This window comes from Biomphalaria glabrata, chromosome 10, assembly GCF_947242115.1.
Source record: "Biomphalaria glabrata chromosome 10, xgBioGlab47.1, whole genome shotgun sequence".
Lineage (NCBI taxonomy): Eukaryota > Metazoa > Mollusca > Gastropoda > Planorbidae > Biomphalaria > Biomphalaria glabrata.
Window position 1 is genome coordinate 11,769,950 of NC_074720.1, and position 23,530 is coordinate 11,793,479.

The 23,530-nt window shown below is 34.4% G+C and overlaps 2 protein-coding genes across 6 annotated transcripts in view; one reads left to right on the forward strand and one right to left on the reverse strand.

The window, feature by feature from the left end:
* Window positions 1-4,943, forward strand: part of LOC106071746 (bridge-like lipid transfer protein family member 3A) — a 94,141-nt gene extending 89,198 nt beyond the window's left edge. For all 4 annotated transcript variants that reach the window (XM_056043360.1, XM_056043363.1, XM_056043361.1 and 1 more), the window contains 3 exons: window positions 273-523; window positions 747-855; window positions 1,729-4,943. In XM_056043360.1, the coding sequence (XP_055899335.1) occupies window positions 273-523; window positions 747-855; window positions 1,729-2,306 (938 nt within the window). In that variant the 3' untranslated portion in view covers window positions 2,307-4,943. The remainder of the gene's footprint in view (window positions 1-272; window positions 524-746; window positions 856-1,728) is intronic.
* A 2,308-nt stretch (window positions 4,944-7,251) lies between these two features.
* Window positions 7,252-16,921, reverse strand: LOC106071753 (probable splicing factor, arginine/serine-rich 6). 2 transcript variants are annotated; one of them, XM_056043821.1, is made up of 7 exons: window positions 16,777-16,921; window positions 12,092-12,103; window positions 11,222-11,262; window positions 9,444-9,530; window positions 9,139-9,326; window positions 8,162-8,386; window positions 7,252-8,068 (listed from the first exon to the last, which is right to left on the reverse strand). In XM_056043821.1, the coding sequence occupies exons 1-7, from the start codon at window positions 16,892-16,894 to the stop codon at window positions 7,867-7,869; spliced, it is 873 nt and encodes a 290-aa protein (XP_055899796.1). In that variant the 5' UTR covers window positions 16,895-16,921; the 3' UTR covers window positions 7,252-7,866. The 2 variants fall into 2 exon arrangements, with proteins under 2 accessions (XP_055899796.1, XP_055899797.1); XM_056043822.1 differs by having other exon boundaries at window positions 9,145-9,326; window positions 16,777-16,920.
* Window positions 16,922-23,530: the final 6,609 nt, after the last annotated feature.

Sequence of the window (23,530 nt, forward strand, 5' to 3'; positions counted from 1 at the left end):
CTCTGTCATTAGCCTTTGACAGAATTTCATTCTGATATTGAAACCTGCCTTTTTACCTGCCTGGGTGGACCACTTCTGATAGAATTTAATTCTGATATTCTTCTGAAAATATTGAAACCTACCTGGGTGGACCACTTAGGGGGCTGATATTGAGTTTGTGTTTCCACACAAACTGTCTTTGTAACTTTGTTATTATTATTTTCTTTTTTTTTTAAACAGTTACCTAGATTGTGGATAAACTGTCAATGTTTTTTTTTTTTCATTTGCTGTAGGTTATATCCAGGAGGACATTTCTGAAGCACCTGCACATCGTTACCCCATCAAAGTCAAAGTCTGTAAGCCCAATCCAGATCCAAACTTGTCCACCTGTGATCCAGGTCGTATGTTTATCCAGGCTCATGACCTGAGCCTGCAGTTCAAGATGTCAGGGTTGATTTGCTTGTCAGATTTCTCTGAAGATGAAAAGCTGCCAGAGGCTCTGCCAATATCTGTGGAAGTCAGGGATTTGTTGTTGGTGCTGGAGGTAGGACATGTCAGTGTGGGGTCATTTTTCATTGGAGAAAGTAGCTAAATGAAAATACTTTTCAGTCCCTTGACACTATTTATAGCAAAATGGTTTTTAACATGATAGTAACTGGCTTATGGAGACAGATTAACTTGAATTTATAGAAAGCTATTTACTCAACAAAAAAACATTTTGTACTTTATAAGTCTGTGACTAAGCATCTGTCTGTTATCTTCTACAGGAAGACAGACCACCAGCCAATGTGACTTCCCCAGGATCACTTCCTGTCAACTTGCATATCAAGCAGTTGTCAATAGAGCGTGGAAAAGATGGCATATTTTATATAGCTGGTGAGTTGTAATGGATTTCAGCTCACTAAGCTGGCTTTAGTTATTTGAAATTGGGCTTCAAGTTGTCTGAATAAAAATGTTGTTTTTTTCTTGTGATGTTGCTGGTGGATGCAGAGGATCTCAATAAGACTTCTCTTTTGCATTGGATCATGAGTTGGGGTTTTTCTTTAATGAATTGATTTACATCATTAAATTCCCCCTTTCAGACCATGCAGTCTATAGGGCAGATGATGTAAATGTCATCTGTTTCTGTGGCCCTCGGTTAACAAGGTTGTCATGTGGCCCGCACACACAGGACAACCGCCTTAACGTTTTTCCAACTAATGTCAGGTATCCATTTGAGAGCTGGGTGAACTCAGAGGTGCCCTAAAGATCTCGAAATTAAAAATCCCTGCCTTCACCAAGATTCGAACTTGGAACCCTCTGGTTCGAAGCCAAGCAATTTAACATTCAGCCACCTCTTCTCCGATTTACATAATTGCATGTGTAATTTAATCAGAAGTAGGCTCTAATTACTCATTTCTCATTTGTAATCAGCTTTTTAAAACAAAGATAGGACTTCAGCATCCATGTTCATAAAGAAACGGTTATTATTATTTTTTAATACGTAGACATAAAGAATCAAGAAATTCAAAAGGCGGAGGACAGAAATTAATATTTTTATGTGGAAGAACTATAAACCTAAATGGTTCATCACTTGTGTCTTTTTGCTGCTGAATTTAAGGAAGTTGTATATAAAAAAGAACTATGTACCAGTATGTTCCGCCACTGAATTAGAATGACATATTTAGTGTTCTTTTAGTAAGGAAGTAAAGAACTATGTTCTGTTACTGAAATAGAATGACATATCTAATGTCTTTTTGTTTCTTGCAGGTGTACCTAGCAGCTCTTCCTTCATATATAACCCCTTGCCTGCTTCTCAAGCACCTCCTCCTCCATCAGTACCCAAACCTGTGTTTACCAACGCTGTCACCTCCCCCATCCTGAGCCCTGATGGCACCATGTCGCTACTGATGGCCAGCCAGAATGAAACAGTCCTGCTGCGGCGGCAGCTAGAGGAGGTGAGAAGAGCAAACCGTCTTTATGAGCACCAAATACTGCAGTGGAGGGACATACAGGACAAAATGTCTGGTGTTGGTGGGAGGTCAGCCATGGGGAGAGGAGGCATACCCATTGGAATGGGACGAAAGAGACCCAGCTTTACTGCTGACTCTCTCTCTAGCAGCCCTTCGTCCCAGTCTGATCGTGTGAGGCTGTCCAGAGATGATGTGGACCCAACGAAGGATGAATTGGAGCGGGAAAATCGTCAATTGATCGAACAAGTAGCCAGGCTGGAAGACGACTTATTGACTGCTTCTAAAGAGAAGGAGTCTTTGCTGCAGACCCTGCAGCTTCTACAGGATGAACTTTTAGCTTCTGAACGCAAACAAAGATCAAAGTCCAAAGTTTAGCTGTAACATCTGAACACATCATGTATTGTACCTCAGCATCATGTAGTTCATTGGACATATATAATATCAAAACCTTCTTTCTTGACTAATAATTAATGCTATTCACATGGATCCATCACTACACACCTAGAGCAAAATTTCAAATATTGACTTGTATTATACAAGCACATATCAAAGCTGTATCATAAATTTTGTGACTCCATAACAGTTCTAAATGGCAACCATTAGTGTTGAAAAAATCTGGTTTTATGGTATTTAAAGAATATAATTTATGTGTGTGTGTATGTTACCAGTCTGAGTTCCCCTGTGTAATTTCCTGACATGAGAGGAGAACTTAGACTACTTGTGGGGATTCCCTCCCATATCTGTGATTTGTTTTTTTATTGTTGCTTTATATACACATTTCTTTCAATCTTCTCATATGCTGGCCAAAAAAAAAAATTGTGACTCTATATTTATTTGTAATCTTTTTTTTTTATTAGCATTTTACTGATGACAGAAATTGTATTTACCTATCTGCATTGTTCTGTACCATACTCAATATTGTATCATCAATGAATTCCACAATTATTTTATTGTACATATTTTTTAAATAAAAATAATTTATCAGAGACATATTGACTCTAATACATGTGACTGTGTGACTTATATAACCATGGGCTATGTCCTTTTTTTTCATTCAAGCAGGTGCTGTCAATTTTTAATAAAGCATAATATAGTTTGTGATCATTTCAATACTTAGCAATATCCTTATTTGTACCTATTATAAGACAGTGCAGTATGGTTTCAACAATATAGCAATGTGCGCAGAATAGCTACTTTGGTAAATCCAAAGTTAAAAGGACAAAAATATTTATAGATTGTTTTTGCTATATAACAGACTGTGGATCAGACAAGACTTGTAGTTCTTATGTGTAACACAAAATTGACACAATTTTATGCATATTAAATAAAAACGCATGAATTGGGACTTAATCCACCACTCTCAGCAGTGTGATAAGGGGTTTGAAAGTTGTATAAGCATTATTTAGTTCCTTTATAAAATTACACTTGTAGAAACTTAATTGCATTTAGTGAAAGCTATACTTTAGACATCCTCTGACAAAATGTCTTTTGCAAAACTCTTTAAATTTGAGCAGTCTATATATTCATTTTCTTGGCCAAAAATTTTTATGTCAAATTACTTAATTATTTCTTTGTTGAAGATTTGAAATATATATATATATTATATAGATTATAGGGCAGATGATGTAAAAGTCAACTGTTTTTTGGCCAATGGTTAACAAGGGTTTCATGTGACCAGCACAATGACCAACCGCCTTTACTTTCCTCAGGTACCTAAAAGAGTTGGATGGACTGAGAGGTCTCCTAAAAATCCCACAGTTCAAAATCCTGTCTTTACCAAGATTTGAACCTGGGCCCCTTGGTTCGGAAGCCAAACACTTTGTCGAGTATGGCTTATTTAAAAAAAAAAAAAGCTAATTCCGCATGCTTTATTACTTAATGATATAGACCTCAAGAAAAGCAGAAAATTGTTCTATTAGAAGCATTGATAACCATCTTTGGCCTGAGTGACTTAGCCAGTCCATACTGCATTTTGTCTATTTGATTTCATGTGCCAACTTCACATACCTATGTAAATTCATCTACATTTCAATATTCTCTGGGTGAACAAAGATTTGTGCCTGATTACTGAGGCTTTTTTTTTTTTTATTTTGTATGTTAATTATGTCTTCTCTTGATTCCTCCACTTAGCAATATGCTCAAAATATCCTTGTACTACTTGTACTGTTACAAGAAATATGTTTGATTAAACATAGAGCTGACATCAGTCTTTAAAGAAAGAGGCTATGCCTACTAAGTTAGATCTGACTCCAGTACTTTTCAAAGTTCTACTTTACCACGACTCATTATGCCCCCTCACCACCTCTGTTTCCTTCATCTTATGATAGTTCACTGAATAGCTGATCAAACTTATTGGATTGAATGGTCTGTGCTCAACCTTTTTTTATAATTGATAGCCTCAAGAATATTTTGTTATGTTTGTATTGTTTTAATGAAGAATTAGCTTTCATTGGAACAGATCTCCTTTCTCCCTAAACAATTAATACAAACTTTGCTCAAGTAACAGTTCAGAATTACAAAGTGTGTACATGAATGAAGCTGTAATCCATTAGCAATGAATACATCTATTTATTGTGTATTGTACTATCAAGTTTAGTATTTTATACTGGTACCATGAAATCAAGAAATTTACATAACAAGATGTAATGTTTCTTGAGTGCTTAAAAGTAACTAGCCCTCTCCCAGGAAAAGGCACTTTGAACCAGAAGGCATATAGTTAGCTAGACTAACATGGAAATGACTCATATATGAAAAACACAGGTACATTTTAAGGGATTATACCACTATATTAATTTTAGTTCTTGTGTCTAGTAGGTTATCATTTAGTTAAGATTGTCAAATGGATTCATTGGAAAAATGCAAAGTTTACAGATTTAATTTCTAAGAACAACTGATTTCACATATATTGTCATATATATTTTGATCCAATGGGACACACAGATCTGTGCACCAAGAAAACATGGTATCACATGAATCAAACATTTATTGAGAAAATAAAATATTTTCTTGTCACTTTGTTTGATATTGACATTTTGTTGTTCTACCTTAATGCTAACTGTTCATAGCAAACTGTCTGCCTATATTTCTTATTATTAGTTGGTTACATACACTATAGTACTCGTCAATCTTGTTTCAGGGTTTAGTACACACTCCATATAAAACAAAACAATAACACTTGGTTTTGTAAACTCACCTATTTCACTTGATTTGGCCCCAGGTTATATATTGTTTGACTATGGACCCCTCCCATTTGTTTTCTCATTTATCTGTATAACAATATAATGGATCCCATCTGTTTGTTTTCTTGATATGTATAACAATATATAATGATATAAATTGAAACACTTCCCTATACATAAGCTTGAATAGAACCAGCCTTTAAATTTGAGTATCACTTCTCTCTCCCTTCCCCAGCAACTCTTTCCTAACAAAAACGGTTACATCTAATTGGCACAGCCCATTTGTGCCAGATTCAATATACCAATATCATTCCCCCACACACACTCTACCTCTTAGAACAGTGATGCCCACCATTTTAATTTTCGACATTCGTTCCGCAGGCCACATCACCAAAATATAAAAAAGAAATAAAAATAATAACCATGTTTATTACAAACCCATGACCGTACTTACAATAATTAATGAGAAGTTTAACCGAAACCAACTTTAAATCTCATCTAGTTACAGAAATGAGACAAGCTTGAGCATCCTTTGTTGAAATTTCCTTAAACAAGTTTTTACCAGTGGGGGTCTATTGCATGTTCATAAAGGGTACTAACTTCTCTATGATTTCAAATTTGCTGTTTGTCATGAAAAAATATCAAGAGTTTGAACTTGTCGGTGGACTCATTTGCTGCAATAGAAAACATCTTAGTTTTGAATAAAGATTTTACACCACATCACTCACTTGCCTTGCAATTCTCACGAGACAGCTTCAACTGCCTTCTTTCTTTTCATGACTGACTGCAAGAACTTGTTTTTACGCATTCAAAGTCTGAAAATGACTTTCTCTACTGATGTCTTACAGCAGACTTATCTATCCGCCTTATTTGTTTTTCTGTTATAATGTGTGTAAAAATACTAATGTTATTTCAAAAGAGCTACATTTCCTGCATAAAACAAACATGTTGGCTTTTTATCAGTATCACAATTCATCAAAGAAATAGTGAGAGCCCTGAGGAAGAGAGAAAAAAAAATTTTTTTGTGGGGCACGTGATTTACTACATTTTGGGATGATGTTTCGGCGGGCCTGATGGAATCATGTGGCAGGCCATAGTTTGGGCATCACTGCCTTAGAAAATAGTCCTACATACAAGTCTTAATCTTCTTTTATCAAAATATATTTGAATGATACTTTTAAACACCATCAATTTTTTAATAGTGTTAAAAATCATCTTATAATTAATGTTTAAATGGAATTTTACAGGGGGGGGGGGGTGAATTTGGATCAGTAATCCAGTAATCATATCTGAGATGAACTGTGCAGTGGTTTCCAGATCAAGCAGTTCTCCATATAGTTTTTGTTCTATAACGTTTTGGACATGGTCAGCATTCTCTGGTGATGCTCCACAGGGCAGGTTTTGCTTGTCCCAACTTTAAGCTTCTATTATCATTATTGTCTTTTTTAATGTACTAATGAATCTGCTTAATTCAAAGTGGTAGAAAACACGGGATGCCTTTGAATTTATCATGTAATAATTTACCTAAATTACCTTTTAAAAACAAGAGTAATATTTCAGATTCTACAAAATTATGGGTATTTTCCTTGAACAGTTTGACTAACAGGTATTAGTTAATACACACTTCTCAGCAATAGCTTTCTTTTTTAACATCATTCTATCTTGTTAAAATTTTTTGTAAATACCCGGTATGGTACTGATACTGGCAAGACAAAGAGCATTATACTTTCAAGATGGTGAATTATCATTTTCCTCTCAAAACTAGTATAGTATTTAATCCTAAGTATAAAGTAAACAAAAGCAAATGAACTTGTTTCAGACAACCTGACATGGGAAGATTATGTATTTTTGTATCTTGCCAGGTACTGTATTTGTATTGTGTGGAAGTTATTGTTATAGAATACAGTACCACCACTGTATCCTACTTGGATTAAGATTAGAACAACTATCTTTTAAAAAAGTCACTTGCTAACTATAAATTGATATTAAATGGAACATTTAACTGCTTAATTGTACCAGAAAAAATTGTGTGATGTTGATTTTTGATATTTTTCAATGAAATAACATTTAACTAACAGTGTACTTACTATGAATGAAATGTGATTGAAAATGAAACTAACAAATAGCAATACAAAGACAGATTAATTTTTTAATGATATTTTATTTCTGGAATCATCTGGTTGCCATTGCTAAAAAAATATTTCAATACAAAGTTTGATAAAATAAACAAAAGCTGAACTAAATATGAAAGTATGACAGGAAAATAGAATGCAGTTATGTTTAAATGAAATGGTGAATAGAAACAGAGGATTAAATCTGAATGAAATAATGGCACTCCATAGACTGTTCCAACCGAAGAATGAAATTGCCAAATAGCAATTACTAGATAACAGCCAACAGAAAAGAAATGAACAAAATACATGGAACAACATACACTAAAAATAAAACACTTGTACCAGATGTTATGGGCAAGTGCTAGTAAATGCTTTACCTTTAAGTCTTAGAAAACAATTGGTTCTGATCAGTGATTTAAAAAAAAATTACAGCACAGCTGATTAAATGAGTAACAGCAAAAAGAATTAGTTACCTTTTAACTCCCAAGTATAGAGAAACTGCATCTAAAGATTACAGTAAAATGTTCACAATTTCATGAGTAAAAAAATGATCTCCAAATGCAGTGCTTACTTGGTTAATTAGAAGGTACATTCTTTCAGCTGACAAACATGAATCCTATAAAAGCATACAACAAAGTTTATTCAGTCCTTGCTACCACTCCTAGATCTGGATGCCCTTTCTTCATCTCCTCCGTCTCCTGCTCCACCATCTTCTCTATTTGATGTGTTCACTGTCTCTGGTGGTGGTTGATCATTGTGATTGTCCTGTGGCTGCCTGGGACTTTTAGATCTACTCTTTGACTTAGAACCAGATTTAGACCGAGCAGGAGATCTAGATCTAGACCTAAATTGGGAAGAAAAAATACAAACATTATGCACTAAAAAAATATTTTTAACAAACAAATGTATGTGATTTCTTTGACTTGACTTTACACACCGTGATTTGCTTCCAGAACCACTTTTCTTTCTGTCTCTTGAACCACTTTCCTTCCTGTCTGGGGAGCCACTCCTTGATTTGGCAGAACCACTTTGTGATCTACTTCTCTTTCTCTCGCCAGATCTACTTCTACTTCTCTTACGATCCCTGGATTTGCTACGCCTTCTGCGATCACGAGACCTACTCCTGCTTTTGCGCTTCCTATCATTAGATCTTGAACGTGACCTTTGACAAGAATATGTTAGAAATTAAAACATAGAAAACCAAATACTTCATAACTTAACTTTTTAAACAAGTTTATTGTGTTCTGAGTTAAGTAAAACTGTATATTCTTTTTGCTTTCTTTAAAATTGGTCGGGTGAAAAGCTGAGATTTAAAGCAAACAATTTTTTTAAGGAGATTTTAGACATTTTGAGAAGCACTATGTATCCTGTTTTTTTTATCACATTTTTTTAAAAAAAGAATCATTGCATATTTGCACAAACTATATTTATAGGGAAAAATTTCTTAACCGAAATTTGAGATATTAAACTATGGGGAAGGAAAAAAAATATTTTTGCCTTTACAGAGATGCTTAGAATTTTGTTTTCAGTTTATTCAATAGAAATATATTTATTTATTAAATGAAAATCAGTATTCTTCACATAGGATTAATGGTCAGGAAACTAAATATACATACATTAGAATGTACAAATAGATAAATAATAGCTATAATATCTACATTATCTTTACTGTTATTAAGATTCAAAAATGCCTTGCTTTAGTCGAATAAATAATTTCTTTAATGTATAGTACTAACAAGTAAGCATTTGTTAATTATATTCTTACTTATCAGGTAAGGACGACAGCTAATATAACTCAAAACTAACGACCAAAACATTTTAAAAATTACAAAAATAACAACAAAAAAAAAAAAGTTTTAAAAAGCAAAATAAAAAGACAAAGCAAATGAAACAACTCAAGTTTGCTTGTCTAACCTGTACCTCCTCCTGGGAGATGGTGATCTCCAACGTCCACCACCTCCACCTCCACCACCACCACCACCTCCTCCGCCGCCTCCTCTACGACCCCACCTCAACTCTGGACAATCTCGAGCCCAATGTCCTGTCCGTCTACAGCGAAAGCACTCATCATAGCTCTGTGATGAATTGTTGTCATTCCTTTTCTGTACAGGACCAAAAAATAGTTTTAAAAAAATCATGAGACAAAGAATAAGTAGGAAGAACTGAAATCTAGTACACAACTCCATAAATTGGCTATGGCTAATAACATCACTTCTTACCATTCTTCTATCTTTTCCTCCTTTAGCCCACTCCACAATGATACTCTGGCCATTAAGCTCTCTGCCATGTTCATATTTTACACAATCCTGGGAAATTTAAACAACCAAGTAAATTAATTTGAGCACAAAAATAATTAATAATAATAATAAAAACAAAGGCAAAAAAAAACTAACACTAACTACTAGGTAAGTTTTTATAAAGCCACTTTCAATTAATTTTTTTAACAATACATATAATCTATAAAGAAAATATAAAAGTGCATAGATTCATTGACCAAGAGAGAGAAATAGAAAAGTTTTCTGAATTGTTTAGAAGAAAATGCAGATTGCTCGAATGGTAAGGTCATAATTTTATCTACAAAAATTGTCTTTAAAGCTACAGATCTAAATGAAACAAATAGAAATCTGCATGTTCTGCTGTTTTTTTTTAAAGTAGTACAAGGTCTGAACCCTAACCAGACAAATAAAAACCATAATCACATTTAATAAAAAATATAAAGACAAACATACTGGTGGGAAAAGGCTGCACTGGGCTCAAGGTCACAGCCCAGCCCCACAGAACAAAGCAAAGGTCAAGGTCACTTAGGCTAGCTATGGTTTACGGACCACCAAAGGCTTGAATGGCAAGGTTTTGGTTTCATCAGATATGGCTGGCTACACAAGGCTAGAGGGAAAAACTCTGAGATGCCAAGCGAGTTGCAGTTCTCAGTCAACTACTTTCCTCAGACAGTGAGGGTGCTGATGTCGTGATAGGAAACATGGCATCACCACAAGTTAGGGTGACAGTAACAACAGGTTGACTCTCACGTGTTGCAGTGGTCTTTGGTGAAGAGTTTAATACATTCACATGTCCTTACATTAACTCATCATCCTAGTGTAAGTTACTGTTTAAAACTGTTATTCATTATTAAAGATGAGTTTAAATCAATGATCAAATTAAAAAAAAAGAAACTAAAGGAAAAAAAAAAAGATGTCTTTAAAAATTGCTTTTGAATTTGAAAAAAAAAAATTAACTTTAAAATTGAATTATTTCTTTTTTTTAAACAAATCTGTACAGAAACATATCTAGCTGTTGAAGTGTCAAAAATAATTAAAATCTGTCGCCTGTCACAGCATGCAGAATGTTAGTTCATCAAGGAAGCACTTGAAGTGTGACTGACTGGCACAGACTCTTACAGAGGCAGATGAGGCTTAGGCTAGGCAGCTGTGGCAAGGACTTAGACCACTCTCAACTCTGTTCCCCCTAACACTGGTATGGAAAGGAAGGGATCCTGCCTTGAACAGTAGTGTTGGCTAGGAAAGGCTTAACTCAACAGAGCGTAGCTTATGAGGGCATATGGCTGGACTGCTTGACCAGATGAAAAAAAAACACACAACGGATAGGTCAGTAATAGTAATCATAATAATCTTGTCATTTTTCAACTCATTTAAAGAACAACTTTATTTATAATTGTTTATGTTATTCTAAAGTTTTAATGTACTAATGATCTTGAAATGCAACATTTGTCAAATAAATTGCTCTTTAAACTTCATAATCTATGCTGTCAACTTCAATAACAAGCTTAAATATTTTTAACCTGTAGTCAATAATTCTTAACACAAAAAGCTATAAATAAATTAAAAAATATAGCTTCTGTGAGAAAAATATGTTGTAGCTCTTGGACTACTGAAAAGGTACAAGTATTTTACCAATAAAAATAGTTATACTTTTAAAAATGTTTTTAGTGTAGTATTATCACTTTTTACATGACTATATATTCTACTTCCATTACACCTACCTCAGCATCACGTCTGTCTTCAAAGTCAATAAAAGCATATGCTGAAAAAATTAGGATGAATATTTTTTTTGCATTATTTATTTTTTCAAATTCTGCCACAAGATAATGTTATGTATTTATATTTCAACTAATAACTTAAAAAAAAACTAACAGAACCATCAGTCTCTCTTTCCAAAACTGAAAGGTATTGTTGAAGACACACAATGGAAAAAATATCCCTAGTCACAACAAAAGTATACACACAACATTGATGGTCTGCTCTACAAGCCACAATTAATGCTGGCTCTCTCTGAGTCCTCCTGAGCTTCATTGTACTATGTTGAAGTTAAAGTACAATATTACTACAAAACTCCTAGGAAAAATATACCAGCAGGTATAACTATCACTATCTGCCTTCAAGTGATTATGAATATAAGCCACCATTTTCAACAATGTTCACACTTAAGCAATTATCAAAGCATTATTATGATGGAGCACCAAAAAATATGTCGGGCACTGCACACAGAAGACAATGCTCAGAGACAATAAATTAGGAGATGTAGAAAAAGGACCAATTATTCAGACCAATATCAACTGCTATTCAGATACTTTTTAATGCATCTCAGGTAAGACCCAATTACTGCACCAGCAAAGGTGAGACCTGAGACCCATGGTCTATGCTGCAAGGTTTTTTTCCTTTGTAGTAGACTACTAGTAATAGTATAGTTTAGGGGTTTACAGCTCAAAAAGCTAGGTAGAGCAATCATTCAATGGCTACTTTATAAAAATCAGCGATTTTAAATTTCAGTGTGACATTAAGTAATATACATTGAAAGTCTTTATATCTAATTATTTTACCATCCGTTATTAGTTTTTAAGTTTAGAACTCACCCATCTCAGTTCCTGGGGAGAAAAAAATTCATTGTTTTAGTAATTATATCACTGTTATACTGTATAATGAAATGTGAAGAGTGAGAAAGAGAGAAACTAGATTTACTAGAAAGCAAAAAAAATAAAAAAATAAAAAATGGATTTTTAAAAACTTGTTAATGGTGAAATTACTAGATCTACTTTATAAGGCTAAGCACTTGGGGTTAAGGTAAACTTGTAATTAAAATTAAATACATAATCTAGAGTAAAGTGCGAAGCTCGAACAGCACCAATTTGTAATGAGGTTCAATTGGTTCACTTTTTATTGCTAAAACTTTTTTATTTGAATGTTTACATAATTACTACTATATTGCTACTGCGCGTACACCTTTTTTACTTCACTTCCGACACATACTATTTCCTTTTCCTTGTAAAGGCTAAGTTCATGATGAGGTCAAACTCAAGCGGTGTGGAATTTATTTTTTTTGTACTACCCGGTAGTGAAGGAAATGGGTTATGGGCTTATGGCTATTTTTTAGTCTGATGGCTCATTAGTTCAAAGAAATTTGAAGTTGTGGAGCGTGGGAAAGGTGGCAATGGATGGTGTTCTTGCATTGGAGTAAAAAGAAAATGCCTTCATAGTGAAAATTTTAAGATTAAAACACGTTTTAGATAAATTTTCTTTGATCTGCTTGAGCCTTCCATCAGCCCAATCGAGCTTACTAAGTAAGGCAGAGATCTGATCAAGGAAAAGTACGCTTGACAATACCCACCCTTCACCTCTTTGAGCTCATATTTAATTTTAACTAAGCCTAGTGATACATTAAATCAGATCAATTTTTATAGACAAAAGGATGAGGAATTCACAGATACCATCAGTTTTTTCATAGGTCAGACCGTTACGGTGCTATAAAAATCCAAACGTGAAAATTGCTGCCATTGGGATTAATGCAATCGAACTTTGCACTTTATTCTAGATCTAAAAGGTTCCACTGGGGAAGGCTATATATGTTCTGATGTTTCTTTTACAAGCCTGACTGCCTGTACTCCATCCAAATAAATTTAAAAAAAAAAAACTAAGATCTAGACTAGATGACTGGATTATAAATTATATACACTTAGATTTTTAGATCTACTAGATCTAGTCTAGATCATCTAGAATCTAGTAGGCTTATCTAGGATCAAAATCAATCTAGATTAGAGGGAGGTGAAATTCCGGAAGTTCCTGTGTTTAAAAAATGACGTAAAACCTTGAGACAGAGTTTTCCTTACTGCTACATATGTCTTAGTTTGAAATATCATTGCTAAAAATAGTGAATTTTGATAATAGAACATGTTTGTCTTTAATATTTTTTTTGAAAAAAAAAAAATTATTTAAATATTTTGCATTGAAAGTATATACATTTTTATTTTTGCTGATACTCATCACAGGTCAGTCATACCATGTTGATTTCTTTCCTGCTAATAGTACATGTGTCTGGCTATATTCCTACCAATTTTCAGATCTATCTAACATCAACATCGTACAAACTTAGGGAAAAAAAATAACATTGACCTCAATGGACTTTTCAGTTGTTTTTTTTTTAATAGAAGATGTTTGTCACCAACAAGTGAAATTATAATCTTGTAGCAGATAGTATTAGCTACAGATCTAGAAACTAGAAGCTTAGAGTTTCTAGAGTTTTTACCTTGCAATTTTTTTTTAAAACGGATTTGAAAAAAAAAATGTTTCAAGCGATTTTGATCCCAATTTTTAAATATTTTGTTATTTTCTGTCATCACAACGCCGCCATTCTGTCCACACCTCCCTGACATTTCTTGTAGATCTAGAGCCGATAATTTGTTTATTTCATCAATATTTACATTTTAAACTGAAGATCATAAATATAAATGAAATGAGAAATTTAAACAAGTGAAGTTAATTATCATTATGTTAATATATATAAATGAAATCAGATTTGTGAGCTAGAAATTTACTACGAATACTAGATAAAGTAGATCTACTATTAAATTTCTTATTTAATAAGTAGATCTATTGTCTACGAAACACAATTCCAAATTTTTAACTTTTGACCTGGGGGGGGGGGTGTCTCGCCACAACAAGCTCTTTCCTCACTTGTTCCATGTCAATCAATGTTAGGTCATAACGCCACACTGTTAAACATTGCAGGGAGGTTAAATTCCGGAACTTCAGGTGTCCAAAAAATGACGTAAAAACTAAAGACAAGAGTTTTCCTTACTGCTACATAGGTCTTTGTTTGAAATCGATTATGCTCACTATATATAAAGATATCATTGCTAAAAAGAGTGAATTCAATTACTGTTGATGATGGAGAACATTTTTGTCTTTAACAATTTTTTAAAAAAATATAATTTATTTAAATATTTTGCATTGCATTGCATTTTGCATACATTTTTATTTTTGCTGATACTCATCACAGAAAAGTCGTACCCTGTTGATTTTTTTCTTGCTAATAGTACATGTGTCTGGCTATATTCCTACCCATTTTCAGATCGATCTATTGTCAACATCGAACAAACTTGAAAAAAAAAATAACATTGACCTCAATGGACTTTTCAGTTGTTTTTTTTATAGAAGATATTGTTTGTCACCAACAAATGAAATTATAATCTTGTAGCAGATATTATTAGCTACAGATCTAGATACTTTTTAAAGATTTTTTACCTTGCAATTTAAAAAAAACCATTTGAAAAAAAATTGTTATTTTCTGCCATCACAACGCCGCCATTTTTTCCCCGCCTCTCTGACATTTCTTGTAGATCTAGACCCGATAATGTGTTTATTTCATCAATATTTACATTTTTAACTGAAGTTCATAAATATAAATGAAATCAGAATTGTGAGCTAGAAATTTACTGCGAATACTAGATCTACTATTAAATTTCTTATCGTCTACGAAACTCTATTCCAACTTTTTAACTATTGACCTTGGGGGTGTCTCGCCAGCTGAGCCAGCGACAAGTTCTCATCTCACTTTTCCACGTCAACCAATGTTAGGTCAAAACGGCACAAAAAAAAACTTTCTTACTGTTAAACATACAGTCATAATTTATACACCATTAGAAAGTTCTTTTAAAGTTTTTTAATGATGCACTAACGAAAAAATTTTTTTTTCAACAAATTTTTTTTTCACCTCCCTAAACATAGTCATAATTTATACACCATTAGAATTAGATAGATCTAGTTCTTTTAAAGTATATTAATGAAGTACTAACAAAAAATTGTTTTTTTCACCTCCCTATAGAATAAAAGTATAAATAAATAATAATTTAATGAAAATTAATGATTAAATTATTAATCTAGAATTGTCTTGAATTAATTATTATGATGAACAATTCAATTGTCAAAAGAAACCTTCAAGAATTACTCAGTGTTACTGAGTATGCCTGTCATCTGATCACAAATTAGACTAAATCTAAAATTTAAGTAAGTATTGTTTTAGTTTTTATATAAACTAGGGAGGGGAAATAAAAAATTGATCTTTGAAAAAACAATTTTTCGTTAGTACATCATTAAAATACTTATATCGAACTTTCCAATGGTGTTTAAATTATGACTGTATGTCTAATAGTTAGAAAGTTATGAATTTTTTTTTGTCGTTTTGGCCTAACATTGTTGCCATGGAACAAAAGAGATGAGTCATCATGAGAGCGTCTCTCTCGCTAAGCCAGCGAGACACACCCCGCTCAAAAAGTTAAAAAGTTGGAATTGAGTTTCGTAGAGGATAAATCTACTTATTAAATAAGAAATTTAATAGTAGATTTAGTATTCATAGTGAATTTCTAGCTCACAAATCTAATTTCATTTATATTTATAAACTTTACTTGTTTAAAATGTAAATATTGATGTAATAAACAAATTATCGGGTCTAGATCTACAAGAATTGTCAGAGAGGCGGGGACAAAATGGCGGCGTTCTGATGGCAGAAAATAACAAAATATTTAAAAAGTGGGATCAAAATCGTCTGAAACAATTATTTTTCAAATGCGCTTTATAATTCATGCGACGACGATTAATACATAAAATCTATTTGAATATATCCAGAATATTAGGCCTTACATGGCCTCCAGTGGTTTTACATTGATGACGAAATTTTCTTATCAAAATTCAGTAAATTCTGAAAAACCCATAGCCCCCAATGGTAAACCGTATTTTCAAGTTTGTGAGCGATGCGACGGAGATATCGAGATAAAACTTGGCAGAATTATAGCCAGGCATGATATCTACCATAGGAAAAAAAATGAATCATTGATCATTTTCCTGGACCCTGCATTGCTAAAAACAAAAAATGAGTATTTTTTATAATAAAAGTAAAAATGACAAATAACTTTTTTAAAAAAGCCGTAATTAAGCTTTATATAGGCCATGGTCTAAAGTAATCGATAACACAAGTTTAAAACTTCTCTTATTTCATTCAAAAGTGTACTAAATTTGCAAGTGTGGTTTATGTGAAAAAAAGTCAAAAACGCAATCTCAAGTTTATCGGTCATTTTTTACTTTCACACTTCCGCGTTTTTTCGCCTAGCTATATAAACCAAAATAACCAGCAACAACACATTTTCATGTCAGCCATTTTGTTTTTTTTCTTTCGGGTCTTTAGGCGGTGACATCATGATAAGTCGTCTTTATGATCTAAAACAAAAAAAAATAGTTGACAAAGCATTTATATTAATATCATACATACCATATTTGATATCGCAACGTAAAAGTCGTCCATAAGGTTCAAATATTTCCTCTAAATCTCTAGTTCTTGTGCTTTTAGACAAACGCCCAACGTAAATTGCTCCGTCTCGCCGCGACATCTTAGACGGAAAGGAAGTGACGATTTACAACTCCAACGTTATGCCAGACTTTACTACATTTTATGCTGATAAAGGATAGGATCTTTAGAAAGCAAATATGAAATGCCAATCGAATTCTAAAAAATATGATTTATTATATTAAAATTATAAATATAAGTTTAGAATCATTATAAATTTTAAAAATATAAAGATCAATATATAATAGTATATTTAGACAAATTATAAGGGCTAAATCTCTATCGTATACAAATTTTCGATTTAGTCTAAATAGATCTACTTGCCAGAAAAAAAACAACAAATTGTGGTCGGGATCACGACATAAATGGTTCTTCTTTAAAGGGTTCACAGACAACTGATTCACCGACACATGACTTAGGGGGAAAATGGTTCTGACATCAAATAGCTCATTTGGTTTATCAATTGGTTGATCAACAATGGGCTCACATGAGTGTGGAATGATTCAATTGTTATTATCTGGATATCATTAAAAGTAATAGTAGATTAACATATATTTATAACGTCAGTCAAAATAGCAGAATTTTGTCCGTTGAACTCTTAAAAGTGGACTGTCTCCTGGCCATGCTCTGTGGAATCATTACATCCTGCATTCAGGTCCCTTCACGCTATCACTTACAATAATCCGCATGGTTTATCTCCTATATTGGAGCAGTAGTAATATATAAGATAGAATAGTGCAATCCAGATCTCCGTCTAAAAGCACATGGGGTGTGGGATTGCCAATATTATCGCCCTAACGAAATTTTTACGAAATGCAAGTGGAAGAGGCAGTGGGGCTAGATTCTATTAAATCCATTGTCATTTCCAAGATCCCGATATCTATGTCCACACGGGTGAATATATTCCACAAAGCGGAGGTTTTCCCTCTCCTAGATGAGTTGCATGCTTGTAGCTGATGTGTCTCATCAACACGAAGCTAACTGGTTTTGAGGTGCTAGTTGTCCTCCTTTCATCCCATCTCCTGGCAGTGAAGCGCAAGATTTTACTGTCAGAGGCATTAGGAAACACAAAACCTTTGGGAGCATCTCTCTGAAAGTGGGAGCTTACCGCCATTCGTGTCTGTCTAGTAAAAAGTGTGTACACGATATTTCTCAAACACCCATTTTAGGATAAAGTTGAAACTTCATACAATTATTCATTGATATAGACATGGCATGAATCAATAAAAAAGATAACCAATTAGACAATTAATTACTGGTAATTCATTATTAATAATAATGGGAACTAATATTCCAGTAGTCACATACATGGGCGTAGCCAGGGGGGCCCCAAACCCCCCCCCGAAATGAAATTCCCCCCCGGGGGGGGGGAGTCGGAATTTAGTGACTGATTTTTTGCTTTGATTTTGTTTATTTTAGGTGAGATTTTAATACTAAACCATCACTTGCCCCAGCACAACCCAAGGGGTTTTGAGTTTAAAACCCCTTACCAGGGGGTTTTGAGTTTAAAACCCCCTACCAAGGGGGTTCGAGTTTAATAACCCCTACCAGGGGGGTTCGAGTTTAATAACCCCTACCAGGGGGGTTCGAGTTTAAAAACCCCTACCAGGGGGGTTCGAGTTTAAAAACCCCTACCAGGGGGGTTCGAGTTTAAAACCCCCTACTAGGGGTTTTGAGTTTTAAACCCCCTACCTTGGGTTTTTGCAGTTAACTCCCCCTCTTCTATAAAACAAAACAAAAAAATGCAAACGAAAATCCCCTAATTCCAAGAGCACAGTTAAAGAAGATTTTGATTTAAAAACCCCGTCTAAAATTTACGATAAACCCCCTCTTTAATTTAAAAGAAAATCTAATTACAAACTCAAAATGTTATGAGCGTAGCTAAATGGGTTTTGACTCAGTTTTGAGTTTAAACCTCACTTCAGCGGGGTTTGAAGGTAAAAAATACCTCTTTAATAATAAAAACAAAGCAAATTATACACTAAAAATGTTATGAGTGTAGTCTAAGGGGTTTTGAGTTTAAACTCCCCTCCAGTAAAGTTTGAAGTTAAAATGTACCTCTTCAAATTAAATAAAGGAAAATTACTCACTCTAAAATCTATGAGCGTAGTCAAAGTGGTTTTGAGTTTAAACCCCCCGCCAGGGGGGTTTGAGGATAAAAAATACATCTTCAGTGTAAGAAAAAAAGCAAATTACGCACTCAAAATGCTATGAGCGTTGCTGAAAGGGGTTTTGAGTTTAAACCCCCATTCAGAGGGGTTTGGTGCTAAAAATACATCTTCAATATAAAAAAAAAAGCAAATACACACTAAAATTATTTGAGCGTAGCCAATCCAATCGGGGGTTTTGAGTTTAAACCCTTCTTCTACAGATGGCTTTTTTTTAAAGTTTAAAACCCCTCCAGATGGTTTTGAGTCTAAGATCCCCCTACAGAGCATTTTGAGGTGGGAAACCCCCAACAGAAGATTTTGACGATAAAACTTCTCTTTTCGATATAAAATCTAAAGCAAACTACAGTCACTTAATTCCAAGAGCGTATTCAAGAGAGGTTACACATTTTTACCAGTGGCAGGGCTCCATTAATAAACTGCAGTGAATAGTCATCTACCGAAATCGAAAAACACTACATGTAGCTCAACAAAGATGGCTAAGACAGATTTTAGGAGTCAGTTATAGAGATCGGGTCTAAATCAAGGAAATCCTATGCCGAACTGGGAGTCGAACCCTTAGTAAGATTGTGAGAGAACGACGCATGAGGTTTGCGGGACATGTTCTCCGACAAAATGAATTACGCATAAGAAGAGTTGCAATGATATCCTAGTACAGCTTGACGCCACTTATTCATGGAGGTCCTCATGGTAGGTGGGAAGAGGCTTCAGACATTACCAGTGACAGATTTTTATGGAAACTGCTTGACGTCAAATGCTCCGAACGGCGTGGGAGGGTCTAAGTCAGTAAGAATAGCACATTAGGTTTTTGAAATAAAACTTTTTAATAGCAGGAAAATGCAGTGTAGATACCTCAGTATATGCATTTTGTTAGCTTTCAATACCAGAAATAGTGCTTGGCGGCGGGGCTTCGCCCCGCGCTGGGGAGCTCCTAGTGCTCCCCCAGATCCCCTTGCTAGTAATGGCGGGGAGTCTACAATTTTATGGAAACAGCTTGATGGCAAATGCGCCGAACGACGAGGGAGGGTCTAAGTCAGTAAGAATAGCACATTAGGTTTTTGAAATAGAACTTTTTAATAGCAGGAAAATGCACTGTAGATACCTCAGAATATGTATTTTGTTGGTTTTCAATATCAGAAATAGTGCTTGGCTTCGCCCCGCGCTGGGGGAGCTCCTAGCGTTCCTCCAGACCCCTTTGCTGGTAATGTCGGGGAATCTACAATTTTTCCACTAACTCATGGAAGAACCTATTCTAGGGCACAATAAACGTCTTCCGAAAGAATGAAGGGTCAGAATGTAATAAAGATTATGTACACACACACATAAATACATTTAAAAAAAATTTCGCGGTGGGGGGGGGGGGGGGGGAGGTCGGGGGGGGGGGAGAAAAAAATTCCCCCCCCAACCCCCCCCCCCCCCCGAAAAAAAATCCTGGCTACGCCCATGGTCACATATATGGCTAAATAATGAAATAAATAGTTGTTAAAGCTATTTCTCCCTCACGCATTCTCCGATTAAGTTGATACTTTAAACAATTATTTATTGTACCCAACAAAACATGAATCAGTAGACAATAATACTCAATTAGTCAATTAATTATTGGTAATTAATTATTTTGTTTGATATCGAATACGGGAAATAGCTTGTACTTTAATGATATGGTTTTAAGGACGGAGTTCTTCCCCTTTAGAAAAGCTTTGTTTAATATTCAATATACGATTTTTGATATTTTGCTTTTTTTACCTTTTATTTATTATTTACTGTCACATTGTGTTTGTTTTATAATGTGATTGTTGACATTATTTAGAAAGTTATATTTGTATCCTTTTTTTATTTATTCATTATTATATAAGATACTAGACAAACTATTTTCTACCGCAATTATGTTTTTAAACAATGTTATGATTAACAAAATTCTTGTTTGGTCTTTGTGCATGATTAAATGGCTGTTACAGGATAGCATGCAATAATTTATCTACTATTTATCTTCTATCGTATTTTAAATCTAAGAAAAAAAAAGAAATCCATTTTCTAAATCTTAAAGTTAATATAAAAGTACACTTTACATCATAACAATTTGTTGTAAACAAATAGTAGATCAAATAATAACTGCCAAAACTTAATAAAATATGTCACGTTTTTTTAATTAGGTTTACCAATTAAATGATTCGATCCCATGTTTCTTACGCAGACACCTATAGCAGTATTTATAGCATATATTTCTAATTTATTTTATTTTGTCAATATAATAACAAATTGTAATCTATTTGTAAGATTAGGGCCTATATATTTAATTGTAAAGAATCTACTTCAACAAATGAAGCAACAACTAGAATACTCAGCACCAAAAATAGAATGTTGGAGTGATTTAAATAAAGATACGATTTTATACTGGTATGAAAAAAGGTCCGACAGCACTTAAATGTCAAACACAGACATATTGCTAAAAAAGCTTGTTCTGTCCCAAACTATTGATGAAAAAACATTGCCAGCAACTGGTCGTGTTTCATATGTAAATTCTTTGCAAATTCTTTTTATACAAACGTGATCAATCAGCGATTGATTTTGTGATTGGCCCAACAGTTCCATAATTCAAAGTCCCCAAGATTATTTATAGTTCGTCCATCGTGGTTCGATGATGACTACTTTGTCATCCAGGGGGCTGAGGGCTTTGCACTGGGGTTTTATGCCTCCTCATGTGGCTGGCGAGACCTACGTGAGCCCGGAATGTTCGGCAGCACACTGGGCAGGTTATTCCAGCTGGAGCTAGTGTCATTGGCCTTGCTTTTCTTCTCTGGCGTTTTTCTTCTGCCAGCGTTGTTCTCCTTTCCTCAGCAACCTGTACGCCAGCCTTCACAGCGCGACTCCACGAGGCTCCGTCATGCGTGCTTCTGTCTCCCGGAGAACAGAAATAATGAATGACATAAGCCTACAAGAAAAAAAAACCACTTCTTATGGAAGTCCTATACAAAGGAATCATGTACGAGATGTATCTTGGTGTTGCTTATTCTGTCTTGTTATAAAGAAACAGCGGAAGTGGATCGACTTTAATTTACGCTCTTGTTTCGTTTACTATCTGGTCAGTGTTTTTCTGACCTTACAATAGGGTAAATGGACAAATGCCTTGCAGACCTCCATCTTGGTTTTTAAGACGCGCGAGCTTGGTGTAGCGAAGGTTGAAGTAGCCACCCCTAAGAACTTTTTGATCTTCTTTTCTAGGGATAAGTCATCTTGGATTGTGGAGCCCAAGTAGCGGATTTCTTGCCCGAAGCCCAACTATGGAGGATGACTTTGGATTAGGGGATATCCTGTTGGTTTTCTCTATGCTTATTGTCAGACCATAATCTTTACAGGCCTGGTAAAAATGGGACAGTTCGTGTTTGGAGCTCCTCCTGCTTCTGCACCATCTGCGAAGAGTATATAGGTCTATCTTACAAGGGTAGCTATGATTTATAACTTATCGATGCTTAATAGTTGACTTTTGAGTTTAGATTATTGGTAGATGCCATCCATTGACTTTACAAACACATCAACAAGTGATTCAAAAAGATTTTACCAAAATTTCGACAAACTGTAAAAGATTAAAAGAAACAGAACAAGTAAAATTGTAAACAAGGCTACAAAGCCAGTTTGTGAAAATCGGCCCCTGAAGTGGTCCACCCAGGCAAGTAAAAAGGCAGGTTTCAATATTATCAGAATTAAATTCTATCAAAGACAAATGACAGAGAAGAATGGAGAAAAAATGTTAACAGATCTTGTGTGGTGCCCCAGCAGACCAAAGGATAGGTGAAAGTGAATGTGAAATTAGATATGAACATGGCATAACTGATGACTTATAATAAATATCTAATTGATTTAATTGTTTTGTAAAGGGCCAATCTCTTATTCCTCAAGAAAAAAAACATTTCGTAAAAAAATTTTTTTTTTCCTTTGGCTATGTGATCTGTTGCCCTACTTTGACATTGCAGTCCTCGCGATGATATGAAAAACTACTTGTTTATTGTTGTTTTAAATTATGCCCTTCTTACAGTGGCGTAACTAAGGGGGGGGGGATGGGGGGGGAATTTTAAAATCCCCCCGGGCCCCCACCTGGGGGGGGGCCCCAAACGGGTGTCCGAAATAAATTTGTAAGTACATAAATTAATATATTTGATTTACAAATAGTGTCAACAGGTGTTTTTTTTTCAACATTAATGTATTAAATTTATCACAAAGACTAAACCTAGATCTAGGTCTATCAGTACGTTGACTTTGTTGACATTTTAAAAATATTTTTTTCCCACAGAGATCAAAGTTTTTTTAAAGTTAATTTTACGTTTTAAACTTTGTTGCCACGAATAAAACTGCATGATATACAGCGAATTCCAGGTATCTTATCTTATCTTATATAATACAGACGTTACTTCAAAAAAGAAGATGATTACGTCCTACGCGTCATGCATTTAGTCATGCATATTAACCAATGACTTAAATTCTGCCAAGTCACTGGTTTTCCTGGCTAGCTCAGGCAA

What these genes read in the sequence shown, in the direction of transcription:
- LOC106071753 (XM_056043821.1), bottom strand. Translation starts at nt 16,894, where the DNA reads ATGTCGCGGCGAGACGGAGCAATTTACGTTGGGCGTTTGTCTAAAAGC. An exon ending in GAGGAAAAGATAGAAGAATG is followed by an intron (nt 9,327 to 9,443) that starts GTAAGAAGTGAT and finishes GGTCCTGTACAG; the next exon opens with AAAAGGAATGACAACAATTC. An exon ending in GGTTCTGGAAGCAAATCACG is followed by an intron (nt 8,069 to 8,161) that starts GTGTGTAAAGTC and finishes TTCCCAATTTAG; the next exon opens with GTCTAGATCTAGATCTCCTG.